This window comes from Pseudopipra pipra, chromosome 3, assembly GCF_036250125.1.
Source record: "Pseudopipra pipra isolate bDixPip1 chromosome 3, bDixPip1.hap1, whole genome shotgun sequence".
NCBI classification, from domain to species: Eukaryota; Metazoa; Chordata; class Aves; order Passeriformes; family Pipridae; genus Pseudopipra; species Pseudopipra pipra.
Window position 1 is genome coordinate 110556602 of NC_087551.1, and position 26142 is coordinate 110582743.

At 37.2% G+C, this 26142-nt stretch overlaps 1 protein-coding gene across 4 annotated transcripts in view; it reads right to left on the reverse strand.

Moving 5' to 3' along the window:
* The window catches only part of CD2AP (CD2 associated protein), an 81479-nt gene that overhangs the window by 5261 nt on the left and 50076 nt on the right, over positions 1-26142 (reverse strand). For 3 of the 4 annotated variants that reach the window (XM_064650690.1, XM_064650691.1, XM_064650693.1), the window contains 9 exons: positions 25128-25312; positions 21617-21725; positions 18036-18127; positions 15661-15765; positions 13251-13287; positions 12808-12870; positions 9253-9412; positions 7240-7382; positions 630-742 (listed from right to left, as the gene is read on the reverse strand). In XM_064650690.1, coding sequence (XP_064506760.1) covers positions 630-742; positions 7240-7382; positions 9253-9412; positions 12808-12870; positions 13251-13287; positions 15661-15765; positions 18036-18127; positions 21617-21725; positions 25128-25312 — 1007 coding nt within the window. Of the gene's footprint in view, positions 1-629; positions 743-4308; positions 4383-7239; positions 7383-9252; positions 9413-12807; positions 12871-13250; positions 13288-15660; positions 15766-18035; positions 18128-21616; positions 21726-25127; positions 25313-26142 lie in introns of those variants that run through there. The other variant, XM_064650694.1, reaches the window with a different exon arrangement.

The window sequence follows — 26142 nt, forward strand, 5'->3', positions numbered from 1 at the left end:
TTAAAATTGCTAGACTAGAAGATATTCAGTTAAATTTAAAAATAGGAATTTTGGGCAGGGTTTTCAAGCATATCTGCAATACCAAAGTCCTTGATGCTTTGGGGAGCCTGTAGGTGTTTCCATAAAACATAAATGGCTGATAACTGTAGATGGTAATTGGCATAAGTGAACTGTACAACACCCAATGACAAAAACTGATTTCAAGGAGTCTGCCCCACATGCTTCTCATTGTCTGACAATCTCACATCAACATGTAAGATCACAAGTCTCACGTTACAGCAACATTAAATTCCAAATTTGTAGTGACCATTTGCTAGCCTTGTAAGACACTGCAGACACTTTCAAAACTGTGTGTATGTGCAACACCTATTCCACCATCAGTCATTTCAGCAACACCCCATGGAACAGAAAGACTCCTCCAGCTGCAAGCAACTCAATTCTGTTGTTTCTCTTACATTCCCTTCCCTGCTGGGAATGGTTATTCCTCTAGACACAGTCTATAGGAACTGAACCTTTGTGGCAATTTGCTCTCAGGTAAATGGTTCACAGGACTGTTTCCCAGTGCAGTCCTGTTTCCTGGGAAGTTAGTTAGTAGTTCACTAGGACAAAACCACCCCCAATATACTCACAGGACTGCTATTGAAACGTGAGGGCAGCCTCCTACCAGGCATCTTGGGCCGGTTCGCAGTCGGGTGTGACAGATTATCTGAGGTAGCTATTACATCATCAAAGCTTAACAGATCTAGAAAAAGATGAAAACAAAGACCACCATCAAGACCAGAAAGTTCTGTTGTGTTCTTTTTATCGCTTTATTTTCCTTAACTAAAAAAAAAAAAATTCAGAATTCTTACTATTTCAAAGACCTTCAGCACATACAATACAGGAGCCACATGAAACAACTACATGACTTGGACATGTCTAATAAATCATATTTTCCCCTTGAAAAAAATTAAGAGTTAACTCAAATGAATTTCAAGTTATGAACATAACTGCTGTAGTGGCATGGCAGCATAAAACAAACTTAACAAGTATCTGCAGAAAAACATATTTATTACTTCTTTCAAGAGCTGCCATATTCAACTACTTGAGAGCATATTTTGGTATTGCTAACCTTGTATGAAAATACAAGTTTACTGACTAAGACAAAAATAAAGATAACCCAGTAAAGTACACACTGCTGTATGTCACACGTTGGTGAAAGTAAATTAACAGCATTAACTGCACATATGTCTGTGCAGGGTAGTTTTTTCATATGCAGTATCTAAAGAAAATATACAATTTCATAAATCTGTAGTAAAACACTTCAAAACTCCATTCTGATACTTCATTAAATACTATAAATCTCTTTGCTCATCAGTCTCTTATGCTCACAGCTCTAGGTAATCTCTCATGCTCACAGCTCTAGGTAATCTCTCAGATTAGCAGAAATACTTTATGTCCTCTGAGAAGAGGCAATTTTAGGAAAAAAACATTAACAGAAAGAACTGAACATAACTAATCTAATAACACAAGTACTTCACCTAATTAACAACTGGACTTCTTAACTATTTCACCACAAAAATAAATATACTTACCTGGCAACAGATGTGTAGTGAGATTAAGTTGTGGTTTTTATTTAAACATTGACATAAGATTACAGTTATATATTTTACAACCCAAATTCATCACTTATTTTATATATTCTAACTAAAATGCCACCCAGTATTTACTACAGGCACCAAAAGTAACGTTTAAGATTGTTTTGGGGGTTTTTTTGTGTGATGTCTGATTCTTCCATGACATTATGATTTAGCAAACAGAACCTTCTTTCCCTATGTTTTCACTCATTTTGAATCTACAGCAAGAGGTCAGATAAGAATAAAAACCCTGTAAACACTGAGCCAGACCATTCATACTCCTTCAGTGTCTGGAGGACTTAAAATCATCTGATTAATGCAAGTTTTACTCACACATTGTCAAAGCTAATTTATACCTGCACGTACTGAGTTTTCCACTGAATGTTTTAATTGATTTTAAAGTCTTCTCGTATTAATATCCATGAAGTCCTTAAAACATTCACCTCTTTTGGACAGCCCTGATCAGACCTACTTCATCCCCCATTCCCTTGTTGAAATGAAAGCATTTGTAACACTGTTACCAATCAGTTTTGCTGGTTTTTACTTCTACGAAAGAGAATGTCAAAACAGTCTTTTGCAAACATGCAACCACATCTGCAATTTAAAAAGCAGGGAAGAAAAATAAAGAAGGGAGAAACAGAAGAATGATGAATGGCAAGCAGCTGATGGAAAAGAGGATGAGGGGGAAATAAATGTGAAGGGATTTCTGTTGCCAATACAGTATTTAATACAAGACAAGCAACAGCGACCAAAGGGTGTATCTGCATGGTCTTTACTCAACTATCAGTAATCCCAGAGTACTAATCCATCACAGAATGGTATGGCTTGGAATGGACCTTAAAGAACACCTCATTCCACACACCTCCACCACAGGCAGGGACACCTTCTACTAGACCAGGTTGCCAAAATGCAAATTAGGATTTATGTTACCTAGGTGTTATTAAAAAGCTAATAAGAAAAACATATATGCCTTTTCCTCCATTTCAGTAATTTCTAACTGTAAACAATCCTCCTTTTGTCATTCTGAAGAAATGACAAATCATTTGGCAGGAAATTTAAATAAGAATTAAAAATTGAGTTGCTATTATGATTGTAATGCCAGCCCTGTCTCTGCAAACAAAGCAAACATCAGGCATATTAAGAATATTACGAACTTACTAAGAATAACATGATATTAAAAAAAAAAAAATCACAATATTTGACAAGGCTTGAAGATGAAGACTGCTACAGTCTTGAACTGTAAATCATTTAAATGTAGATGGTGGGATAACACTAAAGCCAAGAATTTTTTCCACGTTATTAGGAGTTTCTAAAGGAAATTGTTACATTTGAGAGAATTGTTCAGCATTAAAATATTACCAGCAGATTACAGACAGAGGGAATTCTGACTGCACTTGCATTTTCATTTTTACCTCTCCGTTAGTACAGGGAAGAAATTAGAACATTGGTTGGTGGGGATTTGTGTTTGTGTTTTTGACAGTGGGTTGGTTGGTTTCTTTGCAGGCTTAGGGGGTTTATTTGATTGTTTTTCTTTTTAAACAAGATTTTTAGTTATTTTAAGAGAAAATTAAACCAGTAAACCATTAAACCAATAGACATACTGATGAAACCCACTGTAAGTTCACAGCTTACACTCTTTTCAATCAATAAAGTGATTTATCAATTAAGATTCTTATAGACAGCTTGTGAGTAACTGCTAAAGAAAATCCCATCATAGTGCCAAAAGAGCAATACCACACATCTGGGGATACTCTGAGTCAAAACAGAATTTTAAGGCTGAGCAAGGACACCTTTCTTTCTAAGAACACAAGCTAAGCTTAAACAGTTACACTGGATGGACTACTAGAAATGTCTCCTTCTGTAAGCTCACCATGGATCCATCACAGAACTGTTAGGAGCTTTGATATAATTAGGTGAGAGGTTAAGATTTGTGAGTGCTTCAAGTGTATTTACAGCAGTTTGCCTTAAAAAGCCTTCACAAAAAGAAGCAAAGCTGAAGGGGTGTCCAAAGAAATTACAGTTCCACTACCTCATATATCTTGGGTGTTTAAACCCCAGCCACAAGTGAAATGTATCCAATATTTTAGAGGACGAAAACTCACAATCTGTGGAGTAAGAAGCCCTTTCTCCTATTCCTCATCCTGCTGAGATTTCACCCCCCAAAATTTAGGGGACAGATATAAGCTTTCAAATATTCACATGAGCAGTCAAGCAACAGTAAGGTATTTGATACAATTAAGAATGTGCCTAATACAGAACTTCTAAAACTACTGTTTTACAAGACTCATGATACTAAATAGTCAACACTAATGGATCCACTGCCTAAAAGCTTCAAAACTGCATAATTTGTGTGTACAGAATGATAAATCCCTTCAACCTACATATACCTAAAGGTACTGAACACATTTCACTATAAACAAACACTGGGTTTGGCTTATCAATAGCTGAAATGTAAGTTTTTTCTTATTTTGTTTTAATCCCCAAAAGTTCCTAATTGAAAAGCATACTTAGAAGTAACTTCTTTTAACAGCTAAGGAAAATAGGCATTCAAACAAACAAATAAAACATTTTAAATAGAAACCCCAAAGTTTTACTACCAATAACTGCAAATGAAAATCACGCTTATGATGTTAAGAAGAGGATATGTGTATGGAATAAAGCATTTGGATTTCCTTATAGATTGTTATCTTACCAAAATGGAGAAGGGTAGGGTAATTTCCTGACACGTAAGAAGGGAAACATGGCAAACAGGATAGGAAACAAAATCTGGAAAGAAAAGTCAAGGAGAGGAATGTCTAGAAAAAGATTCTGAACAAAAAATTATTTTACAAAGCAGGAAAAAGAAACATTTGTAGAAGAAACAGAATTGCTTTACATGTTCAGCATGCCAGTATTAAAGCTTTAGTCTTTCACAGCACTTGAATTCTATTCCATCAGAGAAACATTTATGCATTTTTTCAAATAACACTTCAAAAGGAGCTATTTCAATGTGATCAATGTTTCTGAATGGTTTTGAGTATTTGTCCTCATCTGATGGCTGGGGGCCTAATTTTGGTAGACTAGGTTGTCTTTTCCTTACACAGTATGTACAGCTTCTCCTTATGCTAAATTGAAAGTGGCTCAACCTACACCACACTAAGTTGCAGAAAACCAGAACCCATACTTAAAAATCAATTGATTTTCTAAAATTTCATTCACTTCAGGATCATAATCTAAAGGTGCAGGGGAGGAACTAAAAATAGAGACTCTGGTAAAGCAGTTGCCAGCCTCAGCCATACATTTTCCCTCATCTTTTAGCATCTATTCTGGTTATTGTAAGATTAAACAGCCTTAAACGTTATATAAGGACCCAACATCTTTTGAGTTTTATAGAGCCTTGGCTGCACAGAGTATTATGTCTTTAGCAGCAGAATACATACAAGGAAATAGAGCATGAGATTCATTATGTTTTACTGGCAGGATTTTGGACTAGTCTTTTTTCACAAGAGTAATAAAACTAAAAGTGACTTATGCGGATTGTTTTGAGGAATGTTTGACATAACAGAGGATTTTTGAAACTGTCCTTCAATAGCAGCTCCTTGACCCTGTCAGTGCTGCATCCCCACATGGACTCCCTGAGCCAAACAAGGGCCACTGAACAGACCTCACTCACAGGCTTGTCCTGCACCTCTGTCCACCGCACCATCTAGGCATTAAAAACTTTACTTTCTCCATAAGCCTGAACAAACTTATGTCAATAAAACAGAATTCACAGATTTATTTTTTTTTCTAAACTGTATGAAACTAAGAGGTTTTACATATATATGAACACCTAATATCACAGCTAATATGTTACCAGTGTGGTTATTAAAGTTGTCAAGATAACTGAACCTGAAGAAGAAAAAAATATATTCCATCTGTTTTCATAGGGAGTTTTTCCTGAGGTTCAATGATACTGTGCTATACAGTAACACTTGTAATACAACCCCAGAGATAATCACAGAATCACAGAATGGTTTGGGTTGGAAGGCACCTTAATATCACCCAGTTCCAACCCAACTGCCATAGGCAGGGACACTTTCCACTAGACCAGGTTGCTCAGAGCCCCATCCAACCTGGCCTTGAGCACTTCCAGGGATGGGGCAGCCACAGCTTCTCTGGGCCACCTGTGCCAGAGCCTTACCTCCCTCAGGGAAGAACTTTTTTCTAGTATCTAATCTGAGTAGTAGGACAAGGCTCACATTTTAAGATTAGGTTTGCATCCCTCTTTCATCTCTCAGCTTATTTTGGCCTGGAAGTCTTTCTTCCATACCCTCACTCAAACTCATCTTTAAGTAGAGGCAATAGTTAAACTGCCAATTCAAAAGCCTCAAAATAAAGCCTATCACAGCACAGGTACAGACTTTCTGGGAAATAAAAAATGAATTTATCCTTTAGGGTATCACTGATAATATTTGTAGTGTTTCCAGGATATATGATTACCTGCTGAAGACCAGCTTTCTGTGGCTCAGCAAACAATAACTTTTGTATTACAAACAAACAAGAACTAACCTTTACTCATACAAAGCATTTACGCTTAGAAGCACATTTTAAAATGCTTAATAAAAAAATCAGGAGCACTCTTTTCTATTCGTAAACTGCTTCAGTTTTTCTAATGCATTATTTTTATCTTCCAGATGAATTTATTAAACTTTAGAACCAACTATTCCACAATCAGAATATCATAATTGGCCTAAAAAATAAAATAAATCAAGCTATATTATTTTAAAATGTATTATTACTAAAAACCTTTTCTGAGATGAAAAGTTACATTTGAGACGTGCAAGACACATACTGCAAGTACAAGTCACTAAATCTCTTTATATGCTGGTTAATCACACAATTAATTTAGAGTTTAGAAAAATATGCCTGCAGCAGGTGATCTCTGCCTAAGAGACACACAGAAGTCTCATATCAGTTGCACTGTCAGTAAAGGATGAAAGGTAACTATATAGTAGCTCAGTCTGATCCTCAAATCTGGGTGCTTTAACCAGTGTTAAGGTTTTTACTGGATATGTCTAGAATGAAAGAGATGCCAGGTTTGGCTCAAGGTGCATCAAGCAAAGCCTTATGCATGAAATTCAAATGCACAATGCTCATGCTGGCCCAAATTTAAGGTATGATAAAAGTCATAATCTAGAATAGCTCTGAACTTAAGAAGGCTGAAGGTAACAGTATTACTAAAAATACACGAGTTAGCTGGAAAAGCAAAAGTTATCTGAAATGCAAGAGCAGAACAAACAGAACCAGTCAGTAAGAAAAACAACTTCATAAAAACTCAAGATAAAAGTAGCAGCTAAAAAAGCATGCATTCAAATTAGAAGAACAAATCATTACCTACATTTCCCCCTTCCTGTCCACTGTTACAACACAGAGCTCATCAGCCACCTCCAAATACCCTGCTGACATCTGTTCATCCCTTCATCCCTTCCTCACTCTTACCTTCAGCTGTCTTCAGCAATTCTAAAAAACTACATTTTTCACTGAACAGGCAAAACACCACACTCAGTGGTATTTTGAGTAAATCACCTAAAAAGCTTATTCCGATCCTGTGAAACACTGCAATCCAAAGAAAGACCCAAAAGAACATTTACTCTTTTCTTACCTGATTCTTTAGAGCTCTTTACCACAAGTGAATCTACCTCTACTGATTTTGGTCTATGTGGTAATGGTTCAGAGTCTAACTTTGGTTTTGCTACTGGCTCAATTTCAGATTTCGGTCGAAGAGAAACAACTTCTCCATTAGTTCTGTAGTGAGAAAAACAACAACAAAACATACCTAGTCAAGAGATTAAACAGTTTAACAGCAAAACATTCCAAGAATTAGATGTAAACAGAAAAATATTGTTTTCTAAAGCCTTGGTTAAAATCAAGTCTTTTGGAGACCAATTTTATTCCTATAAAAGCCAATTCTTCTGTTCCAGCTCTCATAGAATTGTCAAACATGTACAAACCCGTTGTGAAAATAATCCAGAACTTTTTCTACAGGGTACACTTTGGCTCTGCAGCCCAAAGTATTACACTTCAGAAAACAAGCGAGCTGAATAACATCTTCAGGAATATCTCTCGAACTAATTCAGAATCTGACTCCTTGAAATTAAACAAATAATCCTGCACAGGAAAAAACCTGCCAAGAACAAGTTATTTCTTGCTTGATGTAGAATAAACTACCCTGTATACACGGCTTTTGTTCTACCATGCATTCTTTGCATATCTGCTCACATCATTCACAGATACCAAAAAAAAAAACAAAACAAAAACCACCAAAAACCCCAAAGAAATAAACCTCCCACCAAAATAAATAAACAAAAAAGAACAGATAACGTTTTCCTTTAAAATTCTTGCCATCACAAACCCTGGCTGACTGGGCCTATACATGTGTGGTGGGGGTGACAACTGACCAGTTGTCACCTTCAATGTGTCCCTGTCATTAATTCACCACCCAAAGCCTTTATTTGGAAATTTTACTGCAGCAGCAGAAGACACAGCAGCCTTATCTTCCTAAAACAATTTCAAACTTTCAGACATTTAAATACCTCTAAGATTTAAAGGTTTCAATTACTAAAGGCTACAGACCTCTATTTAACTGCACATGTATAATCCCTTTAGAGTCATAATTATTTTCTAAACAAGAGAACATGACTTGTGGTTTAAAAAAGTAAAATCTTTACTCAGGAAAGTCCCCAAATGCCAAGTCAATATAACACAATTCTATACTGAAAAGGTATTTAAGGTGCAAGCTCTTTGATGTAGCAGATGTCTGCTCCTTTATTTGCACAAGGTCAAGTGCATCATGACCTTACTTTCTCAAGGTTCTTTCAAGCCAACTGAACATCCCAAGGGGAAGTAACCCATCAGCAGTTTATTTACAATTCTGGGTAAGGATCTAGCAAATACTTTGATGGAGAAAGAAAGGAACACTGTGTGGGAGAACATACTGATGTAAAACTAGTCTTAGAGAAAAACTATAAATAATTGTTTTCATTTCATGAGAAAAAAAAATTAAGTGGATCTAAAAAGTATTTGTCCCTGTTTGTCCAGTAATCCAACTGAAAAGGCTCAACAGTACAGAGAGTCAATGTGCTTCTGTACTAAGTGCTTTTTTTCCCCCCCCAGAGGAGAACATGAGCCACACTGAGTGCCTTTAGCACAGGTACTACATGTGCTCAATTCTGCCTTTCCATCTATCTTGTCCTACACAAAGTGCTGAAACACTGAACACTGAGGCAGCTCAAATCTTCAGGGTTTTTTTAACACAATAATAATTCTCAAGGGCCGTGTCCCCAGATTCTTTTACACCATCAAGCTACTGTAGCTACAGCTTCTACTACATTGTGGGGCAGGCTTAAAGCAAAGCAGCCCCCAGGTGTGTAACTTCACCTGGTTACTTATGCTGTAATACTGATTCTGAGATGGATTCAATGTCTCAAAGAATTTGAAAGGTTTACATTCACACTGATAAAGACTTGCTGGAAAACTAAGACACTGGTTGGTGTAGGGCAAAATTTATCCTTTTCGCCCTTAAAACACACATTTCTTCCCACCTCAACCATGAGGGAAGATCAAACAACAAACCAAATAAAATACACTCAGTGCACACAGTTTAAGTTGTACTGACTTGGGTGCAGGTGATGGCAAACCAGGTTTATCCGGACGCTTTGGGTGCAGGAGTCCTGCTCTCAGTAAGCTGTTAGTCTTGCTTGGAGGAATAGGCTTCTTGGGTGGTACTTGAGGAGCTTGTGGTTTCAAAGGCTTCTGATCCAAAGCTCCTTTTTCATCTGACAAAATAAGTTACTATTTTAAAAACACCATGCTGTCTATAAAATTCTTACACCGCTAATCCATCAGAAAGCAACTGCTGTCAGAAATACCTTCTTTGAAGATCAAAGTGAAAAACAGATATGTGTCTTAAGTGATGCCTTATCAAGACACACAAACTACTTACCTGAACTTAAAAAACATTATCTTAAAGTAAGCCAAATGTCTTTCTACTGACGTGAAACCATGGTAAGAAATTATGGATCACATTATCACACTACAAATGACAGCTAAGAACCAAGAGTCTCTCTGTACAGCAGCACAGATAAAGCTATTGCTTTATCTTTTTTATGAATTCACCTTATCTCCTTTTAAAAAGATAGGGTTTGGGTTTTATTTTGTTGTAACCAGACTTCTTCCATGCACACAAAGCAGCATAATTATCTCTGAGAAAAAAGGGGGGAAATGAATATTTATCTAAATAGCCGAATTTATTTTAGATAAAGTCTACTTTCCTACAAATAGATAGGAATTAAGTATAGATAATCAAACAAAAAAAGTTAAATTTATTTTTTAGTCACTGCATGACCTAATTGAATACTGTCCAGAGGAGCTGACATATTACATGGGAAACTGAAAAATTCAAGCTGTTTGACAAACATTAGCTGAATACTTTTCAACCCATGTTCCCTAATCCTACCTTGTGGGATATCCAGAACATACTTTCTACTTTTTCCTGTAAAACTATGCCACAGTTCCATCAGGCATGCACGAAGTAGTGAGGATTTAAAGAAATAACTGTTAGGTTACAGTTCCTTACAGTTAGTGCCCTTATACGTCAGCAAATCAGTAAACTGGGATGGAGAGAGTGACCTTCAGCTTTGATTCTCCCCATTCTCCCCTCCTATGACTTTGCTTTTAACCAAGTATTGATCTAATGTAAAATGTTTGCATATGGTATGGATTTGGGAGCAGGGCTGGATATTTGCCTTAGCTCCCTGTCAGCAAAGTGCCTGAACTGCCAGGTCTGTGACTGATTTACTGCAGATAAGTCCTGCAGCCACTGTCAGTCCTCCAACCCTAAAATGGGAACAGGCCAGTTTTCTTTCACACAAATCTCTGGAAGTAAACAAATCCCAGAGATCCTTCTGCCAAAAGCATTGTCCAGGGCAGAACTGCCTTCCCGCTTTGGGACACTTGAACATCAGCAGGAGCTAGGAACAAAAAATCTAAACTGGTTGGGAACACCTTCCAGTCTCTCTCAGCATGGAGTCAAAAAAACAGGGTAGTGGAGCAGTGGAAGGATTTGCCACACGGTGGTGCTGGCTGCCCTGTGTAAAGCAGCCCTTCAGGAGCACCAGCCACTCCTGCCCGCTCACCCTACACAACATTTACATTTTAAATGCCCAACAGCAGCCAATATTAACTGCAGATCAACTGGCTTTATTTAAGCGGTGCTGAACACAAGTTGAGAATTACCCCTTTAGCTTTTAAGAATAAGTGGGTTCATAAATAGGGCAGAAAACGTGCTGCCACCAAATCGTATCCCTGAATTCTTATCTGTCAGTTTTCCCTTCAATTACTCCCACTCAAAATCTGAATATAAAAACTGTATACAGCTAAGTGGAAAAAGCTAATACCAAAGGTCAAGGTTCACCATGAGCACAGAAACTGGACATTTCTGCTGGACAAAATGACATGCCTCTTTCTGGGATTTTGCTCTTCAATGAAAAAGAGGGTTGGCTTAAAAATGAGCAGTTTAATAATGGAAATAAAGATACTAATCTGAAGGCATTTACACTGGACAAAAATTTCTACATGACACCACTAAGTGTCCTTCACTATAAATACAGAAAGACTTATAGGAGTACTGCTTTTAATTTCTGATCACAATTAAAGGCAGATTTATTAGTCTCCCAATAGGCATAAAAAATTACATGGTTTGATAGCTTGTGATTAGAGCTGCTCAATTAATACTTTTTTTTCCAAAAAGTAATTACAGAACGATTTCATACTCTTAATGAGTTTAATCACTAATATTAACATGTGGTTATTCTTCCAAAAGTACAACTGCACTGACAAATGGGCATATCTTTCAGTAATACATGACTGCTATCTAAAAAGTAACTTTTAAGGCCTGACCTGAAACTGAATACAGGACAAACTTTTCCTCCATCATTTCCTGTATCTCAGTAAAGGATGGTTCTTTACTTTATGTAATTTTTCAGAAGGTTTCAGCTTCCTAAGTATTTTGGATGGTATCACTCAATATTTTTTTTTCCCTATATTCCTCCATGAACAGTTGAGCTCAACTATGTGAAGGTTAACACCAAGGTACAAACACACCAGTCTAAAATTAAACTTATTTCCATTTAAAAGAATTTAAAAAGAGACTGATAATCAAAATTTTTGGGATCATAGAGTTGATCTCAAGTCACACCTGGAGATACTGTTCCAACAGATAAATAATAATTTGTTTGCTCATATACAGAACAAACAGAACTGACTTTAACAAGTATTTTCATAAGCAACACCAGAGAAGGTGCTTTGTATAAAATGGAGGTTATAAAAACTTCTCAAGGAAGCCAAGAAACCCATGGAGCAGGCTCACTTGTAGCAATAATGGTCAGCCACAGTTCACCATTCACAGAATAGTGTGGGTTTGTAATTTGGTTAAGATGCAGTAACATTAGAACTTCTACAAGGCCCAACCAGCACGTTTATTTAAGCTTCTCACTTCTAAACATAATCAAAACACTGTGACTAGGAAAGCTTTTCAAACATCTGAAGATGCCTTTTAGAAATGTGTTTGGCATGATAATAGTAGCTTCTCTTCTCAAAAAACCTGTCCTTTAAATTTTAAGAATAGAGCAGTAAACATCTCCAAATTCTGTGGAACTTTACAACATGGAATATATCAAGAATTAATAGAAAAAGAATCTCTATTTTTGAGCATTGTGACCGTAACATCTGTCTAAGGAGTGCTGTAACTGTTCTGTGCAATTCTTTCAAAATATTTTCAATCAGAGACTGATTTTGGCCAAAACCTTCAGAAGCAGCAGTTAACCTTTTCATTTCTAGTAACTTATTACTGCTATTCAAAACTGCAGTCACTGTCACAAAACTACCCTTACAGAAATTTAATTTAACTACGTTACTGTGCAGTGCAGTAACCCATTTTCAGAATTTAATGCAATAACAAGAAATAAACATTCCAAAAGAGTGCAGCTGTTGTTCTAACCACTCCAGACATTTCTGTAATATCACAAACACAACAATTTCAGCAGATGGTATCAAGAGAGTCTGTACGATGTCTCCTGAACAGGGAGCCTACTTCCAGAGCAGACAAGCCAAAAAACTGTAATTCGTTTACAAGAGCATGGTCTGAAATCCACCATGAAAAAACTGGTCTCACCTTTTTCTTCAGGCTTCAAGGATGGGAATTTCTTCTCTCCAGTTGGCAGTTCAGGCCTTGGAGCTGAATGAAAAAGCAAACCATAGGCATTTCTCAAAAAGCCTTAATTATCTTGGTCACTAACTAAAAATAAGACACACACCAAGCTGTGTTTATATTCTTTCCTCTGCAAGGAGTGTAATACCATTTATAATCACTCACTTGAGCCTAGAAAATGGCAAGCCTGTATTAAAATGTTTCCAAAGTAGGCTCCATCATAACTTGGAAAAATAGACAGCAGCAGCAAAACACACAAAGCATGAAAAGTAAACTCAAAGTGTGACTATGGGTGGCTGCATTACTAGGAAATACAAAGCTACCTCTGAATTTTCATTTGAAATCATGCACTGCTTCTGAAATTTAGTATTTCCTCAGACATGTACCACCACACACATACTACATACCTGGACTTTTAACTGGAGGTGGAGGTTTCTTTGGCTTCTGCAAAAATGAAGGAAAAAAAAAAAGAGTCAAGCAAACAAGCAAACAGATATTCTCTACCCAAGACAGCCTCATCTGCGTTTTGTTTTGCATATTGTAACTTCAAGCTTGTTTATTAGCTGATTTCAAAGTATTGCACAAAGGAGGCAATCAATTTACAGACAGGAAACACAGAGAGCTGGAATAATTCCTCTGATATCTCCCAGACAAGTAGCTGGAAAAACAGAAACAAAATGCAGTTTTTTTCAAATCAGTGCTTCAGTAACGTTCATAAGCAGCAAAGGGACAAAGAACTAATACCCAAGTATTCTATCTTTCCTAGTCTAAAGAATTGTTCTTATCACTCTCATTATAATTTCAATATTGTAAACCTCAATCCAGTTTACAATCCAGTAAACCTCAATCCAGTACAATTCCAGTTTAAAAGAGTAACCATGTAATTTTTTGGACCAAAAATTGTCCCTTTCACTAAAACAAAAAAAGGTTCTAAATTAAGTATCAGAGTAATGACTTCAATTGACTTCTAAATTACAAGTGTAAGAAAAAATAATCAGCAGCATTTCTTTCATAAATACTGCAGTTACAAGAAAAATACTCCTTTGAGTTTCCTTATCACTGTATATTTAAGTGGGAAAGAGGATAAAACTACTCTAGCCATTAAAAATTTACACAGTATCAGAATGCAACAGTTTGTACATGGAAATTGCCTGTTCTGAAACAGAGTCACTCACTTCTTTCACTTCCCTTAAAGTGATACAATTGAATTTCAATCAAAGAGGACTGGCACCTCTCAGCACTGATCTCAGTCACTCATTCCTAGAATCTGATTCAAGAAATCGCCCTAGAAGAGGTGCCTTTATGGTTCTACTAAGGACCAGGCTCGCTGATAAAAGATCACAAAAGCCTACAAAACTACTTGTTCTTTATCTAAACACTACTGAAACCATACAGGCTCAGTCTAACACAGCCCCTCCAAAAAATGCCTCATAGTTGGTATTTTTAAAACAGTTGCTATGGATAGATTTCATTTCTGTGTCCCTGCTGCTATTGCATAAACTTTTCTTAATGCACCAAGAGTTTATTCTGACACATGAAATGTAATTAAGCAAGTGAGGAACTTATATCCAATTTCTTGCTCGAGTTTCAGAGGACACAAAAGCAAGGGAACTTAGGTAACAAGACTGTATTTTCTTTCTTTCCCACAAAAGCAACTACATTATCCAGCTGTGCAGCATTGCTGCCTATATCGAAATCAATTACACTGAGAGTTTGGCATCAATTTGCCATTATATGATTCTGATCTGTGTTTTTAAGAAAGTTGATATCAAATAGCTGATTACAATAATCAGCCACCCAGTGCCTTGAACCTCAAAGCTGCTCAGTGCAAGGTGAATCCCTGCACTGAGACACAACACAAAGCAGAATAAAGGATCAAAGCAAGGTCTGTCTAAGGAAATGCTCTTTATGGTTAAAAGAATGGGGGTTTTCCCCTCTCTCAAGGGAGCAATTCTATGTATTGTGAAACAGTGATACCACTCACCCACCCCTCCAATCAAGTCACTTGTATGTTACAGCATTTATGCCACCCTTGAGCAGCTGAGAAACCACGTGAAAAGAAAGTGCTGATTTGGGGTAGGTAGATTTTCTGTGTAAGTGAGGCAACTCAGGTTAAATGATAAATAAATAACTCCTGATCTGGAGCTGATTCCATCCCACCTGGAGATGACATACATTTGTGAATTAACAGAACCAGCTTTGCTACACACACTTGACAGAACCAAAACATCACATTAATCTCAATGAAAAAAAATTGTGACGAGAACCAAAATTACAAGATCAAGGAGTACCGCATGAAAACATGAATTTCTACAGGTTAGCACATGAAATGGTGGAAAAAAAAAATTTCTAAATCCCACCTAAAGATTATCCTTCATGCAGTATAACCTACTGGTAAGTGTTGACATGGAAAAAATCTCAATCAGTCCCAGAGGAGGCATTCAGTTTTTTGCAATTATAAGTTTCTTATGGACTTCAGATGGAAGAGACCAACTGCTTACCTCCTTTCAAAACAGTAAGGGTTTAATTCAGTAATCAGTAACACATAACACCATATTATCAGAGCTATATCCTTTTCTGTATGATCTAATCATTCTCATTAATTACAGTTCATCAGGAAAAGCATATTTAAACACAGTAAGTTTAAACACAAAGATTAACCTTTACACCTTTCTTTGCTACAGCTAAGTCAAGACAAAGTTAAAACTGCCACAATTGTAATATTTTAAGCAGCATAATGTACTATGAAACTCCTTTATTCTTTGCATTTTCATCAATATTTTTTTGTGATACTGAATGATACATGTAAGAACTTACAGGAAAGTCTTTATCAGACTCTTGTATTTGAACAGCAAAGTTATCTGGGAAGAGTCCTTCTTTACCATTGAGTTCTCCTTTCCACCAGCCTGGTTCTCCAGTTTCCTAAAATAAACAACAGGTCACTTGAATCAATATTTACTTCTTCCCCAGGAGAGACAGAGTTACAGGAACAACTTTTTTCCTTTTACACACAACTTTGGTCTGAAACAGTGTTTATAAGAGGAATACTTTGGCCACCTGAGGAATGGGAAACAGCTACAAATCAGATCAGGTTTGATCAGTTTTTGTTTTCTAAAAAGCAGGATTAAATGGTATTACGTCATATATAAGATAAGGGTAATAAGGATAAGATCTGCAAAGGGAAGGAAAGTACACAAAACCAATCATGACCTAACACACGACATTTGACTTTCTCAGCTTCCTTGACCAGCAAGTTATTCAGTAAATACTTATTGGAGTGACACACAGTTCTACTAAATAAAAGTGATTCTGATGTGGTGAATCAGTTCCACTGCTCTGAGAAGGGTGAAGATGCAAAAAGATATACTCTCCTGAGGGAAAAAATAACCATATTAAGACATAAGAAAATAAAATAATGGAGAATTAATTTAGTGGCACAGAAATCCATTACATGATGCTACTGATCAAGGTCTTCATCCATAACAGAAAGTATGATGTTAAGTGGAGTATTTCAGCAGCATAAGTAAAAGCTTTCCTCTGTGCCTCAGATCCAAAATTCTGCAGGTAAAGGAGTAAGGGGAAAATAAAATATCAGATATTTTTTAAAAATCTGACCCTACATAAAACTAAAGGAAAAATCAACAGAATAAGGACCTGAATAGGTAACTAGTTCTGAAAGTAAGAGTTTGCTAAGGTTTCGTTTCTTTTTTCCCCTCTGTCAGCCTTTGGATTAAGTACTAGAGTCTGATTTCTGAACACTGTGCAGTCATGAATGCCATAAGGCATCTACTGCTAAACTCCATTTAGCCAGTACTGAGGAGTGGCAGAGAGCCAGAGAGAACCCATGGAAAATTATCATCTGCAGAACAAACAGAAAAGAAATGGCCAAGGGGAACAGGTTTTACACAAAGTCTAAGTGCTGAAAGAGAAATCACAGAACAGTTTGGGTTGGAAGAGACCTTAAAGATCCCCCAGTTCAAACCTCCTGCCACAAGCAGGGCTGCCACTCACTAGCCCAGGTTGCTCAGGGCCCCGTCCAGCCTGGGCTTGAACACTTCAGGGATGGGGCAGCCACAACTCCCCTGGCAAAAAAACTTAACACTTGGCAAGCTCAAAACCCTGGTCTGAGGCAGCCACCTGGAAGTTACATTAATACACTCAGACTTCAGAAGACGGTTTTGGAGGGAGAGCTCTGCTCTGGACAGCTCTTCTTGGCTCCGCTTTGGACCAGTGTATGCTGTGGATAAATTGGTTTAAAAAGACAGAGGCAAAAGACTCAGCGAAGATGGGGCAAGGGCATGCTGTGTTTTAAAAAATGCCTTTCATAACCACTCTTTTCCACTGTCATTACAGTCAGTGATGCTCATAATATCAATTTTCTTGTGAAAAAAATGGTCATCCTTTCCATAAAACTAAAATCCTCCTAAAGAAAAGGAAGCGTTAGTTTTCCTCTGCAACTGTGTGAAAACTGAAGATGAAACTTTCCACTCTTTTTAGGAAAGTCATTATTTCTTTATATAGCAGCAGATAAACTAACAAAATGCTGCAGAATATTGCAGGGAAATTAGGTATGGGTAGGTTAATTTCCTGTTTAGAACCATCTCTGCAACAAGATGATCTATCAAAAAGGTGCTTTCAGCATTCAACACAAACGAGAACATTCAAATAAATAATCATGTTTCTCTATATAGCCAGACAGTACCAGTAACTTCTGTATGGCTATTCCGAAATACCAAGTACCTCTAAGACCTGGACTTCATCCTCCTACTGAAAACATTTGCTCAGTTTTTTTCATAATACCTACATCAAAATCAGTAAATACAGATCTTAATTTCTCACCTCTTGACACAATAATGCTTTTCAACTACTGCCTCTAGGTCAGCCTGATACATCACCAGAGAAAAAGAACAAGTTCTGAACGTAAAAGTGCTATTTGCAAAGCTTTTCTAATTTCCTCACTGAAAAGGCATTTGGAACTGAGTGTACATTGATCCCACTGGCCTTTGAGCACTCCACAAAAACACCCACTCCAGAACGATCTTTAAAGTCATCTGTATCTCCACCAAGTGCAGAAGCAAAGAGTTGAATATCTACTCCAACAGACTCTCCTGCTTTCACAATTCACACATTAACTACTTGCACAAAATACACAAAAGCTTCACACATGGTTAGAGCAGACCAAACTTTCTTACCTTACTGATTATTTGAATGATATCACCTTCTTTAAAGCTGAGTTCATCATTTGTGCCTTCATAGGAAAATACTGTCCTGTAATATTCCTTGGCTGAAACAAAACAGCACAATTAATTTAGAGACCATGGGTAGTAACATACACAATACCAGCTCACTTCTGCTGTCTCAGAGCTGAGAAATTACCACTATAATCACACTTCCCTTCTAAACCAGCCACCCAAGCTGCTTTATGAATATTCAATATGTTGTTCATATCACAAGAAAAATAAGAGTATGTATTTATAGAGCAATGAAGAAAAGTCTTTGTGAAGTCAGGAGTAAAAGCCCCAAAACATTTTTTTCACAACAGAAACTTAATTCAAGTCCTCTGATTTCAGAGGGAGAAAAGGGGAGTTAAAAGTATAACAGTTAAAATTTTAATAGCCCATCTAGCCCTCCCCATAGCATTATATATTCAATTCTGAGCCACTTTAAACAAGAATGGTTTCAAGCTTAAGAGTTTATACATATTTTCTCGTTTCAAATTTCAAATTTGCATCCTAATTAAATACAGGCAATTGTTTTCAAGTGACATCCTTTATTAACACATAGAACTACAGAAACCTCAAGTACTTCAAGCAGCAGATTTGCTGAAATTCTGCAGTGAAACCTAGTAACTGAAGCAAAGGCATTCCTTGGCTAAGCACCTGAAACCAGAGCTCAGAGTGATCAACTCTGACAGTCACAACCTCTTCCACAAAAGCAAAAAGAATAATTCTTTCCATTTGATACAGTTCAAAACTAATCCATTTAAAATAGTGATAACGATTCAGGTGAATAAGCAGGAGGATTTGTTTTCCTTTCCCACGCCAGAACACAAACACCACGAGAAAGGACAAATACATAAACATATAATGTTTAACCCCAGCACTTAAAATAACTCAGTGGATAAAAAGGTTGAATTTCTGTATATGAAGCATTAAGGAAGAGGAAGCAAACAAAAAGGACTCAAAGGTGCTGCTGTAACCTGCTTGGCACTGACAACACACATAAGCTGAGGAGCTGCATCACTCCCAGTTAGAGCAGCACAGCATCAAGTCACTATGAAAATCATCTGCAATTCTTAATGATAGCCTTTGGCTGGGTGGTAAGAAAATTAATGAGTGAATTGCAGTCAAATCTTTTTTCTGTTGTTACATTTCGTTTAATAAATCTTTAGCTTAAAAATGCACAAATTGTATCGTCAAATAAAAATCTCAGTCAGTGACAACCACTATGTTAAAATGCCAGTGTTTGCCAAGCTTAAGAGACAGATATATAGAGAGATCTAAGTGGATGTACACAGAGATGTAACCACAAGAGTAATCTTAACTACAAGAACTTGTATTACTTTGCTGCCTTATCTAGGGATCAAAAATGCTCAGCTAGATTGACTAAACTGTGGTTTGTGAAGAACTACAGCACCGTAAGAACCATGTCAAAGAGATGAATGTTTAAACTGAGGTCCAAAAACCAAAAATCACATTGACTCTAAAAAAAAAAAAAAACAAACAAACAAAAAAAAACCAGATACACTACAAATATCTATCAAATTTGAGGACTTTATTCAGTAGTAATAACTGTAATACCTTTCACTACATCCTGATTCTGTAAAAATAGATGCATTTCCTTACTGCCTGGGGAGTTGGCCAGTATAATCCTTTATATCCTCTGCTCCTCCAAGTACTTCTCCCCTCTTCACATACATCAGAAGTCCCACAGCAGACAAAAAATGGTGCCAGAAAGGGGATCTTTCACTGTTCTCCAGGATGGCTGGAGGCAGGGAGTCCTGCACCCTGTCCCCACATGCTGGGCTGTGAACCCCAGCTTTCAGCACCACCAAGAAACTCAGACATGTATGCAAAAAGTATGTACAATTTGCCACTTTAGCACCTTATTTTGTGAGCCTGGTATTCTGCCACTAATTAAGATAGAGTTCAGTTTAACTTTGCAGCATTTAAACTTCAGTAAATACTTTTAAGAAAACGTAGTTTAAAACAGTCTTTTCCAAAGAGTTGAGACTAACAATACAGTAGCAGAAATCACAGATATTGTATCCTAACATAATGGGGGGAAAGAGGACTCAAAGTGTGATTATTTTACTTTTTAAAGAAAATATTTTTACATTCTTGCACCAGAGGCCAAAAAAAGCTTTCAGAAACAGCAGACCCCCACTGCAAAATAAGCTACACTAGTCTAAACACTTCAGAGATCTTTGTTTATCTGCTAACACATGAACATAGTTTATTTTAAACTTGGTCTCTCAAAACTGAGGATGAGATACATAAACTATAATATGGTCTATATTAAAATAAAAACACTAAGAAAGAAATACAAGCTTTCCTCCTAAGGTTATAAGATGTTCTTGTATGGTGTCTATATTACCTACTGATGTTCTCCTACAGTTTCTATTACTGTCATAATTAACTTCCTCTCTGATGTATTTGTTTCTCTGGGAAGCAGAGACCCAGCAGGACTACTGGATTAGTCCAATTTCTCTGGTTTTAGAACCTGAAAGTATGAAGAGAGCTAAATACTGAATGTTCTGAGTGTTCAGCACTGAATGCTCAGATTTTTTAAGCAAAGTTGGGTTAATTTTAATGCAAAATTTTAGACAAGTCAAATTTCACAGCACTCAGGGCTGCACACTGTAATGATGGCTCTTGGAGCAATAGCAGTGGAATGGTTTAAAAGCAAGATGTTGCAGTTTTCTTATTTCTGCAAATTATGCATTCCATAGAAAACAACACACCAAAATAAGGTATTTCCACATAAAACAAAAATATACTTGAAATTACAATATATAAGTTGAAAAAATGTCTGCTCTGGAACCAGGGAAATGAGTTGTCTACACATCACATAATCAAAGTTAATTTTTTATATGGGGTTGGCACTCCCACAAGATGCTTTGGGTTGGCTTAAAAACATCTCTCTAGATAGAACCATGCAATTTGGTAGCTAAATGAAGTCATAAATTCTTAGAGATGATAAAAAAGAAAAATACAAACAACAAAAACAACAAAAACCAAACTGAACCACAATGAAACTGAATTATTGAAGGAACAGACTTCAACACAACATAAGCACCAACTTTCTGATCCAAGAAACTTTGCACAGAGTTACTCCAGCTTAATACCATCTCCATAGTAAATCCTGAGCCTAAAAAGTACCTTCTACAACCTAGGGACAGAAATTGGGTTGGGGGACCGTTCCATGGAAATAGGTCTCCAGCATCCCATTGGAACACAAAGCTATGCAGAGAGTAAATCACTTTGAACACATCAACAGAAAATTAATGTCAAGGGGACTGTTGCAGTAAAACTTCATACCACAGACTTATTTTGTTCTGGGATACAATCCCACAAATGTTTTTGATTCTTTTTCTACAGAAATGTAAGCCAAAATTCCTTTAGACTTTTTTTGCTCCTCAAAGGTACAGAAAATTACACAAAAACCCAGTATACATTAAAGTTTTAGATTTTTAACATGAAAAAAATTGATAACCAAATACTTCTCAAGAAAAGACTCCCAAATAATAGATGTACATGTTCATCAGCCTTACCTTTTGGTTTACTTTCAGCTTCTGATTTTACTACTTCTGGTGAGTTTTCAGTTTTTGTTATGCTGGGAAAATGAATTAGCTTTGATCCAGGAGAATGGGTAGGTAATGGCTGTATGAAGGGAAGAGAACTTTGTTAACGAAAATTCTTTACAGGTTTTATTTTTCATTAAACTACAGAACACGCCAATTTTTAATTAGCTGAGATGATGCAAATTAACATCTCAAAGAGATTCAGTGAGCTTTCCCATTAAGCACTTATCTTACTGTAGCTACTCCATTACAGACACTGCAATTAGACTTCATCTACTGACTAAAGACAGAGCACAGCTTTCAAACTGAAAGCCAACCTCAGGACAGGGCCAATGTACTTCAGCAATTGTATTTCAGCAGTTTCAGGTGTTACTCTCCTATTAGCCTGAAAATTGCCTCCTCCAGCACAAAACTCTGCTCACAGGAACTCCCTGACAATGCTTACTTTGCACTAGGATAAGGCAGGAATATTCAGCAGCCACACACCACCTCAGACAATCAGTTTTAACTACTCAGCCAAATGTAAGAGCACATAAAAACCCATCCCAGTTTCCCTTCACTCTTAGACATTTGTACAAAACAGGTGAGTGTCACTCAAGACTTCTCCTGAATGAAAACCACTACAAGTTTCAGAGTTAACATCTAACCAAAATAAATATTACAGTATTTTTTTTAATATTTTTCCCCAGAAGACTTACTGAGCTGCCAGATTCTGACAGCTTCAGCTGCATCCACTTCTTCACAGCCCAACGAGCTACAGAGTATGATCTTACAGTCAGTACTTACCTGAGCAGCCCTAATAGCATTACTGATGTGAAAAATCCCACTGCCTTTAGTAACTCTGTTCATTTTCATTTACAGTTCAACTTCGCAGATTTTCTACGGTCAGAGAAACTAGATTTGCTCTCCCCAAAACCAGACAATGCCTGTAGGCTGGTATTTGGTACCTCTGTCATACCATGGAGGAAGCCACGGTCAGTTGGGATGTTCCTGGAGGACATATGCAATTTAACTCTCTCCAGAATGGTATATGAAGGAAGCACTAAAATAACCCACCTACGAGATTAAACACTTCCAACATGGAAATAGTTCTCTATATTTCCCCCTTCCAAAATGAGATGCAATTAGAAGTAAGAGAGGAAGTCTAGGCAGGCAGGGTATAAATAGCTGGAGCCCAGGCAGGATGCTGGGACCAGCTGAAACAATCTCCTGCAGCAGCATAAGTGCCCTTGAGAACTTCAGATACATCAGTACTCAGTTGTCCTGTGCTAAACAGTCTCTGAATTTCCCAGGGGAAAAGAGCTCTCTCTACTCTAGACAGCTTTTTTTTTCCCCTTACAGACTTAACAACAGAATGCCCTTCCAGCATCCCTTTATCTAACCCTGAAGCGAGTTAAGCACAAATCCAAGGAAGCCATCTATTTTCCCAAGACCTTCATGAGAGTTACCTCCCTTGGGCTCTCCACGTTGTTCTGTAAGTCTGTCTGCCTTTGGGATGACTTTGGCAACAAGTGGAAGAGGAATATTAAGTGCTAAATGAAATTGTTTATTTCTTTGTCACTAGGCTATGCAAAACTGTTTTCTCACTTCATTTCCTCTCTTGCTGAGAAATGGCCTGCAAGAGCTTTCCAGAAAGGCCAACCAACAAAACACAGCACCAGTATATTTTATTGTTTACACACAGTCAAATATGACAATTCAAAAGGTCTGAGCAGACTTCATATTAACTGAGCAGAGTTTAGATAGGCTCTTCATACTCCCAGGTAACAAAGTAGAAAGTAGGGAAACATGCTTTTGAACCATCAGTCTTGTGACAAGAAGGCAAGATGAAGCTACGTCCTGTAGTCCTCGTCTAACAGCGTTCACTTGAAGATTTAGTGATCCCACAGACCCTCACTTCAAGGGACAAGGTCTGGAGATATCTGAGGAAAATCAGTGTGCCTTCACAGAATCACAGAATGGTGTGAGTTGGAAGGGACCTTCAATGACCATCCACATCCAACCCCCATGCCATGGGCAGGGACACCTTTCACTAGGATCAGGTTACTCAAAGCCCCATCCAGCCTGGCCTTGGCTGGGCAACCTGTTCTAGCATCTCACATCCCTCACCACAAAGCACATCTTCCTTATGTCACCTCTTTTCTTCCTAAGTCTCTCCTCTTTCAGTTTGAAGGCATTGTCCCTTGTCCTGTCACAACAGACCTCGGCAAAAAGTCTCTCTCCATTGCATTGAAAGGATGCAATAAGATCTGCCAGGAACCTTCTCTTCTCCAAACAAAACAATATATTCTTTAGGAGGTAGCATTCCCCAAGCCTTAAACAGAAGGCAACACACTTGCAACTTTCATTTTCTGAATCATCTCATGCTTCTGACTGGACCAGAAACAAAGAAGACATGCACCATGTCATTGCTCTTAGCATTGCTATTGAGGGAAAACACATTAAAGGAAGTCTCTGTCCCTACTGTCCTTCCAGGGACTCAACTGACCTTCTGCCCTACACCATTACAATTATTTCCATGGCAGCAGAGGAAAAGAAATCAGTCAGCAAAACAGCATTAATAATCATAACAGGTAAAAGACTGAAATGGATAAAAGCTTTAAAAGCTTTCTTGAATTCATCACCTGAGTCAAATCTGAAAAATTGGACTATCTCAGCTGTCTTTAATTTATCAAAAGCTAAAAATCCATGTATAAGCTCTTGGAATAAACAATGCATAAGTTCAAGATAAAGGACTGAGAATCGTTGTTGTGCTTTCAAGGGGTAAGAGCACTCTCGGGATCAGATCAAAATAAAACTCAAACTGCAGCAATTCCACTATCATTGCATTATCTGCTCTCTCCTAAGCTCCAGTGAGTTCAGTATAGAGAATAGAAGTGCTCCTTTTTCCACTCACTCATAAAAAATGAGGAAAAAAAAAAAGAATGAGGATGCAAAATTCTAAAACTGTATTTTTCAGGCTTACATTATCAGCAGTTTATGGAGCCAAAAGCTTGGCAGCATGCTCTGAAGGTAATGGCAGTTAACACCTTGAACAGCAATCTCAACATCCACCAAAACTTGAAAAAAAAAACCCAAACAAAAACTTAAAGAAACACCAAAATATTCCTTGTTTTAAAAGACAAGTTTAAGGTGCTCAAGAAGGCTTCACAGTCCTGACCCAGACTACAAAATCTGTTATAAGGAGGATTATGAGAGACCTCACACTGCAGATGTCTTACACCACATGGCTCTGAAATGACAATCACCTTGGTTTTCCATCTCTAATGTTTTAAATACCAAGACATTTGAACATTTGGTATTTGACATTTTGGAATCAATGTTAAATATAACTTACTTATAATTTATTAGGAAAGAAGCCTGAGGGGATTTGTTTCATTTTTATAGGCAAGAGCCCTATGAGATGATGATGGTCAGAGCCCACATTTCTTAAATTATTTTTACAGGAAACCCCAAAATAACAGTATGTACCAGTACAAACCTTATCTTGCTTTTTATCTTCTGATTCATTACTAGGTAATCTCGTCTTAAGTTTCACTGAGCCTTCTTTAAAGATATCCCCAAACCCAACACCTCGGATTTTCTTTGGCTGTGCTGGTCCAGACGCAGGTTCACCCCCGTTTCCTGGAAAGGTCACAGGTGAGGTAGGACTATTGGAAACAGGCTCTGAAAGTAAAATAAGAAAGGAAAAGTTATTTTAATAACTGAAATTATATATTTGCTTTTCTGGGGCAAAAAAGTGGAAGCTACACAGCTGTGTGCACTGCTCCTGTTAAACAGCTTTTCTAGGAACTGTAGTTGTAATACCTCACATTTGTTCTAGTTTTGTATTCAATATAGGACCAATTGAAAAACTGAAATGACACCAGTATTGCTCTGGCAATTAAGTCAATAGATCACTAATATTTCTTGCTATTTCAATTATCACTCAGGCTCCACAGCCTTTTAACATCAATGTTTTCCATTAGTTTTATGAAACACGGCTTATTCATTCTCTGAAAACGGGGTTTTAGTCCAACATTTAAAAGCTTCTCATTAGCAGAGCTGCAGCCACAGGCAGCGATGATCAATAAAGGTCCACAGTGAACCCAACCATGTTTAAAGAGCCACAGGAAAACACAGTGTCTCAGTGGTAGATGATGCCTCTCAAGGCACCAAAGTGAAATTTTCCTATTGCTCAAAATGCAAATAGATAACACAACTTTTTAGCTCTTATAATTTTTTAGTTTCAAGGGATAACATTTATCCAGCCCCCAAAAACGTATTTCAGAGAACTTAATTTTGGCGTTAAGAGCTTTAAGACTTTTTAAACTTTTTTTATTTTTAAGTTATGGTCAAATCCGTTGAAGTTTACAAACCAATATTCACAGGTAAACTACTTTTACATGCAGAATTCCAGGAGACAGTCATGTGAAAACAGAGAGCTTTTATAAGCCAAATTCAAAGTAGCCTCCACAACTTTTAGCATTTTGGTTAAGTTCTCTTCAGCCTATGCA